This window comes from Thalassophryne amazonica, chromosome 21 (genome assembly GCF_902500255.1).
Source record: "Thalassophryne amazonica chromosome 21, fThaAma1.1, whole genome shotgun sequence".
Lineage (NCBI taxonomy): Eukaryota > Metazoa > Chordata > Actinopteri > Batrachoidiformes > Batrachoididae > Thalassophryne > Thalassophryne amazonica.
Window position 1 is genome coordinate 40,099,175 of NC_047123.1, and position 16,306 is coordinate 40,115,480.

General features: G+C 39.7%; 2 protein-coding genes across 4 annotated transcripts in view; both read right to left on the reverse strand.

The window, feature by feature from the left end:
• ubr7 (ubiquitin protein ligase E3 component n-recognin 7) overlaps positions 1–1,397 on the reverse strand; it is a 33,262-nt gene extending 31,865 nt beyond the window's left edge. For both annotated transcript variants that reach the window (XM_034162163.1, XM_034162162.1), the window contains exon 1: positions 1,248–1,397. The gene's annotated coding sequence lies outside the window, so the exon portion shown is untranslated. The remainder of the gene's footprint in view (positions 1–1,247) is intronic.
• Positions 1,398–7,466: 6,069 nt separating this feature from the next.
• On the reverse strand, positions 7,467–13,633 carry tmem251 (transmembrane protein 251). 2 transcript variants are annotated; one of them, XM_034162165.1, is made up of 3 exons: positions 13,614–13,633; positions 10,183–10,232; positions 7,467–7,873 (listed from the first exon to the last, which is right to left on the reverse strand). In XM_034162165.1, the coding sequence occupies exon 3, from the start codon at positions 7,861–7,863 to the stop codon at positions 7,471–7,473; it is 393 nt and encodes a 130-aa protein (XP_034018056.1). In that variant the 5' UTR covers positions 7,864–7,873; positions 10,183–10,232; positions 13,614–13,633; the 3' UTR covers positions 7,467–7,470. The 2 variants fall into 2 exon arrangements, with proteins under 2 accessions (XP_034018056.1, XP_034018055.1); XM_034162164.1 differs by lacking the exon at positions 13,614–13,633 and having other exon boundaries at positions 7,467–7,871; positions 10,182–10,329.
• Between the last annotated feature and the right edge of the window lie 2,673 nt (positions 13,634–16,306).

Consider the following 16,306-nt stretch of genomic DNA (forward strand, 5'->3'; position numbering starts at 1 on the left):
GCATTTCTCCTGTCGTGAATGTACTGAGGACTACCCTATCACCCCATAATGCACCTGGACACAGCATGTCCACACTAAAACCTTAAAATTAGCGCATTACTTTAAAACTAAAACATATATCTGATATTTTCACTTTATAAAACTTCAGACATGACGTTAATTTAAATAAGTCATATGAAATAAGTTGGTTAAATTTGAACCATAAGTGTATGCCTCTGGATGACTTGGGTGATATTGGCCGCGTATCAGTATGGGGTTAAAAGAAATGATGTTTTTTTGTGATCAGTTCTCCTTTGCTTGCAGAAGATAGAGCAGTTTCTTCTAGAAACACTTCTCCTGTTTGCAGAGGGTAGAACTACACATCTGCTCACCTTTGTTTACCACGTTAACGGTCTAAAAATTATTGGACAAAAATTTATCGGAAGATTATTAGTCCAATAATGGTTTTCAAAGTTATCTGAAAAGATAATCCGATAATGAAAATTTTATCTTCGATAATTATCGGTTTTCGGATTATCGGACCTGTGCCCACCACTGCTTATAGTGATGGAATGAGATGGGACAATGGCTTCATCATGTACGTTTTTACAGTCAAAAAGAATTAATACATGGGCAGCAGTTTCAATATAATGCTATAATGCTTGCAGTTAATGCAAATTCAGGTAACAGCAAGCCTGGATGTTAGCTATGCTGATTTGGCTATTTCTCAAATTATTAATGTAGCTAGCATTAAATGTGCTACTTTTTTCCTCACAGATTTGCATGTTTATAATCTCGAAAATGTGCGTGTTTAATCTGGCAAATTTGCTATATTTTTCTAGCAAATTTTCTGCTTTTTTTCGCATATATTTGCATGTTTAAAATCTCGAAAATTTGCGTGTTTAAGTGTGGTAAATTTGCTACTTTTTTCTTGCAGATTTGCATGTTTTTAATCTCGTATGTTGCATGTTTTTAATCTTTATTCTCGTATATTTGTGACTTTAAACTCAAAAATATAATATTTTTTCTGTCTTTGAATGGCCCTCCGTCGTACAGACCAAAGTGGTTTTCAAACTTAAAAATCTCAATAAAACAAGTTCATATTTTCGGATACACAATGTTCTTCACACTAACATCTGAGTGAGAATTTTGTAATAAATAAATAAAAAAATAAAATTTACCTACATAAGATGGCGATCGTATTTTTAAATAACACCATGTAACGAGGTTTGCGCCAGCTAGTTGTGTCATGAAACACACAAACTCACCCACTCAGACGGTTGCTCTTTGTCTAAGAATATATATTTTAAGCAACACCTCAATTTGTTCTCATTTGTTGGGTTGCAGTCTTGACCAGACGAAAAACATAGGCCTGTTAGCCTAAAGGCTAACCGCGACTGAGGCTGTCACTACGTCATTTCCTCTGTGTCGTTCAGAGGAAATGACGTAGTGTAGAGTTCAGTGGCGCTCAAGCGTGCCTGTCTACCGGTCGTTGCTGTTCTTCCCTCCTTTGATTGGCGGGGTGGCAACTATTATTTTAGATCCATACCGCCACCTACTGTACCGGATGTGTCAATGGCTGTATAGATACTTCAGGTTACATTCTGATGTGCGTTAAGTGCACATAAAAAAAAAATAATAATAGCAATAAAACAAAAATAACAACGATAATAATAATAAACAAAGCACCAAAGTTGGAACTACCTGTCCAGATGAACACAATGCCTACACGATATAGTAAAGCCCTGTTCCTTTCAGAAAGCCCATCAGTGCCCTTAAACATTTACTATCACCTTTACCTAGAATGCCCTGCACATCCCATCCCCTCTCCAGGTCACTCAGTCGAGCCTTCAGTATCCTTCTCTGTGCCTCATATTTCTTACACTCAAGTAACACATGCTGCACACTCTCTGTAACTCTGCATTCAGCACAAAGATCTGACTCCACTTTCCCCATCAAAAACAGTGTTTATGGTTGCTGTTTTCGTTGTTGTTTTTTAAAAGATTTTTTGAAAATAAATAAATAAATAAACAAATAGGTTAAGTAATTAGTTAATTAAATTACAAAAGCAGTAATAATTTTACGTGATATATGTCAATTAAAAAATTTAAAAAACAACAAGAACAAGAACAAAAATAAAATGAAATCCACTGTGTAGTACGTCAATAAATAAATAAATACTCCATAAATTAAAGCGTTTTCACAATTCTTCACAGTGTGTTATTGTAAATGAGATTTCGGTTATGGGACAAGCAGATGATCAAAGCAACTTTTTTCACAGGTGAAGTTTAGGGCTGCAAAAACATAATGTTGATAGGACTAATATTTTTTTGAGAAATTAGCAATATTAGCTAACAACAGTGCGCAATGGATGTTGTGCTGCAATACACCATGGGAGTTTGGGGTTTTAGGTTTGGGTTAGTTCAATTGGTTTAGTCAGTTTAGTTACGTGTCATGTTGCTGTTACCATGAGTGACAAGTGTAGTGCATTTGATGTCTTCCACCACTGTCTCTGGTTGTGGGTGTGTAAAAATAAAAGCACCTGCTTGGGGGGAGAAGGCAGGAAGACAAAAACTTACATGCATCTGAGTGTGCGTGCGTGCATGTGTATTACTGACAAACTGAGAAGAGCTGACATTTGCCATTTGATATGTTTATGTATTTTGGGTCAAGGATGAACGCAGCCAAAACCGAATGTTTATAGGTCTAACATTTTTGAAGAAACTATGGATATTAGCTAACAACACGGAACAATGGACATTGTGGTGCATGCGCACACGCAATGTACTGTTCGAATAGAATCCACCAAGTCACATCACCACCTGTGGTTACATTGTATGTCTGGCTCAATATGAAAATCTGCTCATGTGTAAATATCTGCCTGTGTTCCCCAGCAGGACTCCTGCCCAGACTGTGTCTGTCTCAGAAGTCCCTCCTGCTTGAAGCTCCTGTTGCTGGCTTGGATGATCACCAGCGGCAGCAACAGGGAACATACATGTAATTGAGACATGAATTGTGTAACAATTATTATAACAATTATTAAAAAAAACAAAACAAAACAAAAATGAGTTTTTCATCCCTGCCCACATTAATTTTTTTTTTCTTCTTCTTTTTTGGTGAATTACACTGACGGTGGCACAGCTGGTGTAAGAACCGGCACGTCCACTAGGTGGTGAGAGAACGTGAGCTGCACATAGACATCCCATAATAGACAGGTAGTTTTTTTTCTCTCTGTGCTTTGACAGCGAAGGATTAGAACGACATCATGAGCGGAGAAGACGCGAATCAAGTCAGGTGTGGAATGCACCCCCTTCGTGGGAACGCGCATTTGAACCTCGTCGCCTTTAAACTCACATTTAACAGCACAGATACACAGTTTGCACGAATCAATATGATCTTTATTCTATGTCACGTTGTGTCCAGATATGTGGGAGTGAACAGAATATGTTCATATTTACGAGCACTAATTGGCTGCTTTTGTTAGCTCAGTAGGAACGAAGCGTCTCTATTTTCATGTTTATTTTATGACGTTTCATCACACGATGGTGTTTGTTTTAGTGTTTATTTGTTTAAATGATTTTTATTTTATTCATTGACGTTATGAATGAATATGCAGCTTGAATCACTGTGGAATGTTTGAGGACTGTTGAAATTAGCGTCCATTCCTATTGTCTGTATATGTACGAGGTCTGTTAGAAAAGTATCCAACCTTTTTATTTTTTTCAAAAACCATATGGATTTGAATCACGTGTGATTGCATCAGCCAAGCTTGAACCTTCGTGCGCATGTGTGAGTTTTTTCACGCTTGTCGGTTGCGTCATTCGCCTGTGAGCAGGCTTTGAGTGAGCAGTGGTCCACCCCTCTCGTTGGATTTTTATTGCGAATAAATGTCTGAACGATTTGGAGCTTTGCTGCATCAATTTTTTCCAGAAACTGTGAGAGACCTCCAGGTGGACACAAATGGCATTGAGGGACGATTTTATGGGGATTACACAGATTAAGGAGTGCTCCAGCCGGTTTAAAGACCGCCCACAGTGGCTGAGAGCGCGCCGCGCTCCAAGCGCCGATCAACAGGCTGACACCCCGCTGAAACAACCAGATCATTTCCAACGTGAAGGTTTTGTTGATCCGGGACGTTGTCTGACTTCCACAAAAAAGGACGTCCCAGATAAAACACAGCGTCCAGTTTGGAAATGAACGGCACATTCCACTGTTACAGGAGTTTTTGTCATGGAAAGAGGAGCGGAGGAATTCCGCGCATCACAGTGGAGCCGCATGGCACAAAGCAACACCGTGATGAAGCCTCACATGACATGTTGGGGCATGTCCAGGCTCATCCACAATTTCTCGTATACTCACACGACTGAAAACCTACTGAAAAGATAGGAGGGGGTGCATTTTGTGGCAGACTGGCTTGCCATAAAATGCACCCCACTAAAAAATATCCTTCTGTTAGTTGTAGCGTGAAATGCTTTTAAGAGTACATTCATAGCACAGATACTGATAGATACAGCAAATTTCATCAACTTGACACCTTCCACGGGGGAGATAGGAGGGGGTGCATTTTGTGGCAAACTGGCTTGCCGTAAAATGCACCCCCATAAAAATATCCTCCATGACACCTACTCTTTATGTTTTTTATACTTTAAGGATGCTAAAATCCATGGTCAATTTGACAGAGGAGGCCAAAGACTGACAAAATAGTAATAATAATGATAATACTACTAATAAAAATAATGACATTTAAAATGAGGCTTATCTTCATAATTAACTGGTTTATTTAAAAGAGAAAAAGAATCACATTTGATTTAGTTGACATGGGAATGCTGGTAACATTTCAGCTTAAATTTTCTTTTGACCCACAGATGAAGACCAAAAACTCGGGAAAAAAAGGAAAACAGTACAGTGTCACATTTCTGTCAAACCTAAACCTTTTTCAGATTAGTTGATGCAAAGTATTTACACATTTAGCCGAATATTTACAAATATCAAGTTACATATTTTGCTAAATATTGAGACAAATATGCACATTAATAAAGAGCTAATCGTTGCTCCCTGAATGACAGATTAATAAAGCATAATATAATGTAATAATAATATTAAAATAATAAAATATGGCTGTTTGTGCAAAATGTTGTGGGGTTTTTTTGGGGGGGGGGGTTGGGCTTGAAGGGGGTCTTGCCCGGGGAGTAATTAATTGATAAACCGCCACTGCTCTCCCCCTTCCCCGCCAATAAATCTGTTTCCATGTAACTAGTGAGAGAGAAAATATATTTCACACTTTCAAAAATATACGTTGTTTTCACTTTTGCCTTGTATTTGGAAATTAAGTTACGTGTAATGATAACCATTGTTTTGTGTACATTTTTATAATATTATTATTATTATATATTATTATTATTAATAATAATAATCTCTGGCTAAAGTGGAAGAAAATGGATGGATGGATGGATAATAATAATAATTCTGATGATGATTAGGATACTCTGAATAAATTAATATATTATATACAGACATAATACATATACAGACAATAGGAATGGACGCTAATTTCAACAGTCCTCAAACATTCCACAGTGATTCAAGCTGCATATTCATTCATAACGTCAATGAATAAAATAAAAATCATTTAAACAAATAAACACTAAAACAAACACCATCGTGTGATGAAACGTCATAAAATAAACATGAAAATAGAGACGCTACTGAGCTAACAAAAGCAACCAATTAGTGCTCGTAAATATGAACATATTCTGTTCACTCCCACATATCTGGACACAACGTGACATAGAATAAAGATCATATTGATTCGTGCAAACTGTGTATCTGTGCTGTTAAATGTGAGTTTAAAGGCGACGAGGTTCAAATGCGCGTTCCCGCGAAGGGGGTGCATTTCACCTGCCGGAAGCTTATATTCTGAGCCACGCACGCGCACTCGTAAATGGGAGCGCTCACGAGCACGCGCACCACACTCACGAGCGCCACCAGGTCTGAGCAGCGTGCACGCGCCCAGAAATCTGCCACCACCGGAAGTCAGCAGTTGCAGCATGGCGGCCGTCGTGGCGCAGCTGATGTTCAGAGACGGAAAAAGCGAGAAAATTCAAATTAAAGTTGATAATAATTTGAGTTCTGTGATCCAGGCGGTTCACAGATTAAATGAGGAAACTTCTCATCTTCTCAGCGAGCTGGTGGAGCGAGAAAAGCCTCACAGAATAAGCGAGCAAGGTAAGAAGACGCTAACAAGAGAGTTTAAAAACAAAACAAAAAATGTTTCTTTTGAATTAATGTAACCGCGGTTTGTTAAAAGTGTGATTTTACTCCGCACTTCACCTTTATGTAGATATTGTCGAGTGTTGGAGAACAAAAATCTGTCTTAGTTCAAATGTTTTATTCCACGGAGAAACTGAACAAATTAATTTGACAAAACTCTTTGATGGAGTTTGGGACACATGCGGTGGAATTGATGTTTTAGTCACTTATCACCTTTAATTTGGGTTTTTCTGTTACCATGACGTCCCACAAAAAGGCCAAAACTGTTTTACATTAATCTGTGACATAAACATTTGTTTTCTGCAGGTGAGGAAGAGGATGAAGACAGTGATGAAGATGATCCACCACCTGCAGCCAAGAGATCCAAAACCTGATGAGGACATGAATTAAAGAACAAGCTTATGTGTGAACAGTGAAACAGGTTTCCACCAGTGTGGCAAAATAACAAAACTGTGGTCCATTCTCTGAGTCTTAAAGCATAGACACTCAGAATACATAAGTTCTTGCTGCCGTTCCACAGGAGCCAGAGCAGGTTCTGGTTGTCAGCCACAGAGCAGGAACTGGGTCAGAGGTCGTCAGCACTGGCTCCCAAACCAGGAGTCAGCCAAGGACAATGAAGAAACTAAAATTAACTCATTGGGACATTTTTCTTAATGATTTTAGTGGGATATAACTTTGGGTCAAAGAACCTGGTGGCTGTATGAGGAAAATCTATTTATTTCTTCTGTTTTATTGGCATATTCAAGGAAAATTAATCCTGACACATTACTAAAAACAGAATCCAATCAAAAGGTTTATTTGAAATCAGAATAAGTCACTAAAACATGTCTTCACGTGGAAAACTTTATTAAATGTGACTTTTATTGACCTCAATAAGTGTGTCAACAGCTCAGATCATGTGATCCATCAAATCCTGTCTGACAATAACAGAATCCTTGTTTCTGATTGGCTGGCTGCTGCTATGAGCCAGTGTTTAGTATGCAGCAGTAAACATCGTGACTGATAACCCAAGAGCACGTGACAGCATGTGAAGACTGCATAATCATTTTAACCAATATTTTTATGAGCTTAAAAAAAATTATTACTCCAACCAACTGGAAGTGCTGTGCTGTCTAAAGTCAGTGATGTAAAATGATTGACAGCTGTTAAAAAAACATGTCAACTTTTTTGGGAACAGAGAAGAAGTGATGTCTGAAACACTGCAGTCTTCATCACGCCACTCTAGGTGTCAATCAGCTGCAGCTGTTTGAGCTGATTGGGTGACTTGCTGTTGCCGTGCTGGCGGCTGCAGAGAAGAGCAAGGCACACAGGCAGGACGCAGTAACCAATGGCATGGGGATCAGCCCGTGTGCAGGAGAAGACGAAAAGGAAGACCTGCAGGTACAACAGCAGGAAGAGCAATGCCCACAACCAGGCAGGAAATGACGGCAGCTGAGCATGAAGGCTCTGACTCCAGCCAAGGGCGGGTGCAGGAGGTGACGGTCCTGCAGCTGCACTGTGCACGTGCTCCAGACTAAAGCGCTGCACCTCAAACACATAATAAACCAGCGCCATGCTAAGCAGCAGGTAGAGTGTCACGCCAAGCCATCCCATTCGCTGACGAAAGTTCATCATCCTCCATACTGAAAGACAAATGGGAAGTGATGTCACACTACCCAGTGTGAATCAACAGTTTACAAGGCCTGCCAATGAATAAATAAGCTCCTCCCCTTTACTGAGCCTTTGGTGTGTTCATAAACCGATAAAGGGATCAATGATGGATTTCGTTTTATTCAGTTAATTTTTTCACACTTTGAATCACTAAAATATCCTGTTTGACATTCAAAAAGACACAACCGAACAAATTAGGACATGATAAAATGCTTCAGCCCCAGTTCCTATGAAGTTGGGACATTATGTAAAATGTAAATAAAAACAAAATACAATGACTTGCAAATCCTCTTCAACCTATATTCAATTGAATACACCACAAAGACAAGATATTTAATGTTCAAACTGATAAACTTTATTGTTTTTGTGCAAATATTTGTTCATTTTTAAATGGATGCCTACAACATGTTTCTAAAAAGCTGGGACAGTGGTATGTTTACCACTGTGTTACATCACCTTTCCTTCTAACAAGACTCAATAAGCGTTTGGGAACTGAGGACACTAATTGTTGAAGCTTTGTAGGTGGAATTCTTTCCCATTCTTGCTTGATGTACGACTTCAGTTGTTCAACAGTCCGGGGTCTCCGTTGTCGTATTTTGTGCTTCATAATGCACCACACATTTTCAGTGGATGACAGGTCTGGACTGCAGGCAGGCCAGTCTAGTGAAGACCTGTCTTGGACCACCAACACCGCATCACTGGCAAAGAAGGCTCAGCAGCGTCTCTGCTTCCTGTGCAAACTCAAGCGGGAAAGTGCTCCACCAACCATCATGAGAACCTTCTACCGTGGCACCACTGAGAGCATCCTCTCCAGCTGCATCACTGTGTGGGGCGGAAGCTGCACTGACTACAACAGGAAGCCCTGCAGCGCATAGTGAATGCAGCTGGAAGGATCATTGGTGCCTCACTCCCCTCTGCAAGACATATACACCACCCACCTCACCCGCAAAGCAACCACAATTGTGGGTTATGCAATGCTAACCCTAACACCCTGCACACAACCTGTTCAGCACTCTGCCCTCCACGAAGAGGTACAGGACGCTCCGGTCCCGCACCACCAACTTTATCACTACCACACCACTTGCACAGTGTCTTAACAAAAATCTGCTGCTGCTGCAAACACTGAATGGTTTGCACTACTGCACTTTCCACTTTTACTCCTACCTCAGACACTACACTGTAAATACTTCTGCACTTTACTGTCCTTATTGTCGAAATGTCCTGTCATCACAGAGGGAAGGTGAGAAATGAAATTTCGATTCCTTGTATGTCTAGTACATGTGAAGAATTGACAAAGCCGACTTTGACTAGTACCCGCACTCTTTTACTACGAAGCCATGCTGTTGTAACACGTGCAGAATGTGGCTTGGCATTGTCTTGCTGAAATAATCAGGGACGTGTGATTATATTATGGACTGTAGATGATGGAATCCCTAAATTCCTTGCAATTGAACGTTGAGAAACATTGTTCTTAAACTGTTGGACTATTTTTTCATGCAGTTGTTCACAAAGTGGTGATCCTCGCCCCATCTTTGCTTGTGAACGGCTGAGCCTTTTGGTGATGCTCCTTTTATACCCAATCACGACACTCACCTGTTTCCAATTAACCTGGTCACCTGTGGGATGTTCCAAACAGGTGTTCTTTGAGCATTCATCAACTTTCCCAGTCTTTTGTTGCCACTGTCCCGGCTTTTTTGAAACGTGTTGCAGGCATCCATTTCAAAATGAGCAAATATTTGCACAGGATTGCAAGGCATCGGAACAAACAAATGCACGTGCTTGACGGCGGATGCCTAATCAACGTAATATCGCTCACTACTGCGTGCGGTAAATGGCATGTCTCATCAAAAGTAAGCATAATAAATGTTTCCCAAGCACTGATAGCTGCACACATGGTTTTGTTTGTCCCGACAGCCGCCGACCGGAAGTGCGAGCCGCGCATGCGTACTAGTGATGCTGAAAAGGCTCGTACATTTTGTCTGCCAAACAAATTGGCCTGGTTCCAGTTCAGTTCATACAGGTTTTAGGTCCAATACCCCGGTTCTGGTTCACTTACAGGTTTTAGGTCAAATAAACCGGTCCAGTTCTTACAGGTTTCAGGAACAATAAACTGGTCCTGATTTGGTTCTTAAGGGGTGTCAGATAAAATAAAGTGGTCCCAGTTTACGTCTTATGGGCTTCACGTACAATAAACGGGCCCCGGTTTGATCGAAACGAACTCTAATTAACCGTCTTTCCTAGTTAGCTTGCTAGCGCGATAGCTCGTTTTAATTCACGCTTACCTTTCTTTACGGTGAGTCCTTAAAACTGAAATCTGTAGGTTTTATTAATTTGTTCGCTCCACAAAACTCTTGGTTCTGATCGCTTTCATTTCTTAGAATTATAATTCATCTCAGTCTTTCACTTCCTAGTTTGTCACCTGACCCAGAGGGGGGCGTGTCGCTGAAGACAAGACTGGAAATAATAATAATAAAAATAATAATAATTACTAAAGGTAAATCAAATAAACATACATTACAAATATCATAATAATTGGCAAATTCCACAAACGTTTTTTAATGTCTTTGGGATTTTGATCCGCATTGGGATTTGGCACAAGTTTTATGCAGGATGCCAACGGGTACTAATGGGCAGAACCCACTCATTTCATCCTAGCCAGATTTATACATGGCTGACAAAGTGGAAAACAAGTGTATGTCACAGGCCCTTGACTGTCCTCTGATATCTTACCCCCACCCCATCATGGACAGATGTTCTATCATATTTCATGCTTGTCAATCAATCAATCAATCAGTTTTTTTTATATAGCGCCAAATCACAACAAACAGTTGCCCCAAGGCGCTTTATATTGTAAGGCAAGGCCATACAATAATTATGTAAAACCCCAACGGTCAAAACGACCCCCCTGTGAGCAAGCACTTGGCTACAGTGGGAAGGAAAAACTCCCTTTTAACAGGAAGAAACCTCCAGCAGAACCAGGCTCAGGGAGGGGCAGTCTTCTGCTGGGACTGGTTGGGGCTGAGGGAGAGAACCAGGAAAAAGACATGCTGTGGAGGGGAGCAGAGATCGATCACTAATGATTAAATGCAGAGTGGTGCATACAGAGCAAAAAGAGAAAGAAACAGTGCATCATGGGAACCCCCCAGCAGTCTACGTCTATAGCAGCATAACTAAGGGATGGTTCAGGGTCACCTGATCCAGCCCTAACTATAAGCTTTAGCAAAAAGGAAAGTTTTAAGCCTAATCTTAAAAGTAGAGAGGGTGTCTGTCTCCCTGATCTGAATTGGGAGCTGGTTCCACAGGAGAGGAGCCTGAAAGCTGAAGGCTCTGCCTCCCATTCTACTCTTACAAACCCTAGGAACTACAAGTAAGCCTGCAGTCTGCAGTCAATCAGGTCCATATACTGTATACTGGACAACAATAAATTAATTAATAATTTTGGATTCAATATACATTAGAGAAGTATACGAAAACGAAATTATCAACATTGTTTACAAATTAAAGGGGAAAAAATCAACTGACTGTGATAACTTTAGTATGTTTTTGATCAAAAATATTATTCATTGTATTATTAAACCTTTAACTTATATTTGCAATTTGTCACTAATGACTGGGAAATTAATTCCCTTCTAAAATGAAAATACCTAAGGTGATACCTTTGTTTAAATCTGGTGACAAGCATGTCTTTTCAAATTATAGACCAATTTCTTTGTTATCACAGTTTTCTAAAATTCTGGAAAAAATATTTGTAAAGAGGTTAAATGATTTTATATCCAAACATCATATACTTAGTGAACAGCAGTATGGTTTTAGAAAAAGTCACAGCACTTCTCTGGCTATAATTAATTTTGTGAACAGGTTACAAATGCAATAGAGATGAAGCAATATACTGTAGGGGTTTTCTTTGATTTACAGAAAGCATTTGATACCATACAGTGTTGCCAGATAGGAAATATGCAGCTATCGTACCAAAACCTCAAAATTATCGTATTTTGGGAGAAATTATCGTACACAAACAAAACGCATACAACGTAGCTATTTTTGCATATTTTTTTAAATTTCCAAAGAATTTTATGTCACATTTTTAAACAGTAATTCACAATATCCCTATAGTAATGGGGAAACTATGGAACAAAAAGAACGCAAATGCACAAGCAAATGCACTACCAGACTAGAAAGATTTTTTTTTTCTCTGAAGGTACACAAACGTGTTAATTACCAGACTAGCTGCTAGGCTCAAAAGTTATGTGTGTGTAGTGATGATGACGGAATTGGGCTAAGCTACGTATGTGCGCATGTGCAGCCAAAACAGTCTACATTACAGGTCAGTTGTCTCGGGCCCAGGGAGGGAGGGGCAGGGCCGAGAATTGGGAACTCATTACTTTGTATGGAGAGGGGGGCGGGCTTTCAAATGACTTTGTCCCTGGCGGCCAAAGCTAGCAGCAACCCTGTGTGTGGTGTGTCTTTGATGCCGCCAGAGTGCAATGCCTGTGAAATGATTCTTGGGTGTCAGAGAGAGATGCGTGTTTGGGCAACCAACTGAAATTATCGTACATTTTGGATTTTTTCCCCATTATTGATCGTACATCGTACAGAGGGCAAAACTATCGTACAAATACGATAATTATCGTACATCTGGCAACACTGATACCATAGATCATTCTTTATTATTGGACAAATTACAGCAGTACGGCATCAGAGGATTAGCCCTTGATTGGTTAGCTAGTTATTTATCAAACAGGTATCAGTGTGTTAATTTTGGAGGGACAAATTCAGAATTATTGAGGATCACATGTGGGATGCCCCAAGGGTCAGTCCTTGGCCCGTTGTTGTTTTTGTTGTATGTTAATGATATAAGTTTGGTGTCAAAGTCTGTGCATTGTACTTTGTTTGCCGATGACATGACTGTTCAGTAGTGGGGACAATTTGGGGCAACTTTTGGAAAGGATGGAGAAGGAATTATTCAATTTTAAATATTGGTTTGATTCTAATAAACTGTCACTTCATTTTGGTAAGACTAAGTGTATTATATTTGGAAATAAGCCCAGGAATTTAAATAGAAACTTATGGCAACCAGACAGGGTTTCCCATGGTGTGGGTCTCCCCACTCTTTCAATAATCTCCATTTCTAGCAGTTGGTTTATTTATTTTTGTCCAAGTGAAATGGCACACTTCTCAGGGGCTGTGCCACCGGTGTCACACTCTCATCAATGTGCAGACTTTTCTGCTTCCCGTTCAGTTTCCCAACTCCTTGAAAAAGCTTTGGACATTGTCTCTGAATTTCTGCTTTGATATCAGTCACAGTGGACATGTTTGCACCCAGTCTCGGTACACCCACACTCTGTAAAAAGAGCAGGCCTGTTCTTTTTACCCTGTACCTTCTTCTTCTTGGTAAGATGCTTAAAAGACATGACATTTCTTATCATTTTTATGCAGATGACACTCAAATTTTTTGCCAATTAAAAAGAACAGCAGCAGCTCCCTGACACCCTTGCTCGAGTACATTAAAGACATCAAGGTTTGGTTGGCACAAAATTTTCTTAATTGGAATGGAACCAAAACTGAGGTGATTGTGTTTGGGCCCAGTGTCAGTTCTACAGTTCCTTTGGACCCGGGCCCTCTGAACCAACACATTAAATCCACAGCCACCAACCTTGGCGTCATTATGGACTCTGATTTTAAGCTTGACAAGCAGGTCAACACAGTTATTAAATCTAGTTTTTATCATCTTTGTTTTTTAGCCAAAATTAAATCGATTTTAGATTTGTCAGATTTTGAGCGCGTCATGCATGCTTTTATCTCATCATGTTTGGACTACTGCAATTCACTCTATCTAGGAATAAATCAAAATACCCTTAATCGATTGCAGTTAGTCCAGAATGCTGCTGCACGCCTTTTAACAGGGAGCAAAAACATGTTCATATCACACCTATTCTTGCATCTTTGCATTGGCTCCCGTTAATCTTAGAATCAATTTTAAGACACTCATTGATAATATGTTTAGTAATATATTGAGACCAAAACAGTGGCTTACTGATCAATGATATTAGTGACCACTTACTAATTTTTCTAGTAACTGGTCTAAATTTAAAAAGAAAATGTAATGAGAAAATACAATATCATAAATGCCTGCAATCTGAAGAAGCTATCACTGCCTTAAAAATGATTTACTTCTGCAGGATTGGAAGTCTGTTTACACAGAGCATGATGCTAATTTAGCATATTCCGAATTTGAAAGATATTTCTCGATATATACAACAAAAATTGTCCAATTATACAGTACAGTGCAAATAATAAATATAAGGCTAACCCATGGATAACAAAAGGGCTGAAAATGCTTGTAAGAAGAAAAATATGCTATACAGAGAATTCATTAAAAGTAAATCAAGAGAGGCAGAGATTATATATATAAGGACTATAAAAATAAATTAACAACTATTTGGGAGGCACATCCCATCGGGATGAGGCCCCGGGGAAGACTCAGGACACGCTGGAGGGACTATGTCTCTCAGCTGGCTTGGGAATGCCTCGGGGTTCCCCAGAGGAGCTTGGGATCGGGAGGTCTGGGCGGCTTTACTTGAGCTGCTGCCCCCGCGACCCGACTCCGGATAAAGTGGAAGAAAATGGATGGATGGATGTCCTTAGTAAAGCAAATAATTACTGAAACTGCCAAACCATTAACATATATATTGAATAAATCATTTAAAACTGGAATTGTCCCAATTGGTACGAAAGTGGCAAAAGTGATACCTTTATTCAAATCTAGTTACAAACATCTTTTTACTAATTACAGGCCTGTGTCTTTATTGTCATAATTTTCAAAGATATTGGAAAAACTTTACAACAGCAGGTTGGATAAATTTAAAGATTGACACAACTTGCTTGATGACTGTCAGTATGGTTTTAGAGCAAAAAGGTCCACTGCACTGGCACTACTCAATGCAATAGAAAAGATCAATAAACATGTGGAACAAAGGAAAATAGTAATAGGTTTATTTATTGACCTAAGAAAGGCTTTTGACACAATCAATCACAACATATTATTTCAAAAGATGGAAGTCTGGGCGGCTTTGCTTGAGCTGCTGCCCCGCGACCTGACTCCGGATAAAGCGGAAGAAAATGGATGGATGGATGTGTATGGGATCAGAGGAGTGGCTCTGAATTGGATTAAAAGCTATTTAGAAAACCGGAAGCAGTTTGTAAAACTGGGGGACTGCTATTCTTCGTATCTGAACATTGTTTGTGAGGTGCCTCAGGGTTCTGTGTTGGGAGCAAAGTTATTTATTTTGTACATTAACAATTTGTGTAAAGTTTCCGATGTGTTCAGAGCAGTTTTCTTTGCAGATCACACAAATCTGTTTTGTTCAGTTTTGTTCACTACACACTCTGTATTGTGCATTGATTGCACCTTACCTGACCTATTGTGCTGAAGTCTGGGGCAATAACTATAAAACTACAGTGCAACCATTATTCATCCTTCAAAAAAGAGCATTAAGAACAACCCACAATACAGGGTATCGGGATCCCACCAACCCGTTGTTCATTGAATTGAAAATATTAAAACTCTATGATATAACATTCAAGACTGTTCAATTTATTTACAAAGTGAAAAATAAGCAATTGCCATTTAGAATTCAAGATTTTTTTTTTTTTACGCAAAGAGAAGAAATATATAATTTAAGGGGTTTGTGTCATTTTAAAATTGCGGGTGCTCGGACGACAAGGAAATGCTTGTGTCTCCATTTGTGGCCCCAAAAAAATGGAATAATCTACCTGAGGAACTCAAACAATATCCAAATATTAAGCAGTTCAAATATTTATATAAAGAAATGGTGTTCTCTGGATATGTATCTGATGAAACAGGTTGAGATTGTGTGTTGTATGAAGAATCTGTTACACTTGAATCATAGTAGAGAAGCTTGAATCTTCGACTGGACTGGGTTGCTTGACACGAGGATGTTTCGCTTCAAATCGCAGAAGCTTCCTCAGCTAAACTTCTTGCTCTGGTGGTCTGACGTCTGTCTTGACTCTTGTAGAGAAGAATAAACAGAAGCCATAAAGCTGGAGTTTTAAACCTAACCAGACCCCTCCTACCGAGAGGCAGACTGCTATAGGCTAGTGACTAAATAGTAGCTCTAATTAGCAACTATTGTGCTCTAGTTAGCACCCTCCTAATGACAGGGCAGCTGTCCCTCCTAATGATGGAACGGACGCCTCTCCTGATGATGTGAATGACTCATTGCCATGAACAAAAGACTGAAACTGCTTTGACCTGAGTACCTCATTGTAAACAGGGGACAAAGCATGTCTCAGACCCCCTCCCCGGTTAAGGCTGGGTTTCAACTGTTTCACACAGAATGCTTCCTCGAAACCTAATGCCTATGGAAACCACCTGGACAACTGAGAG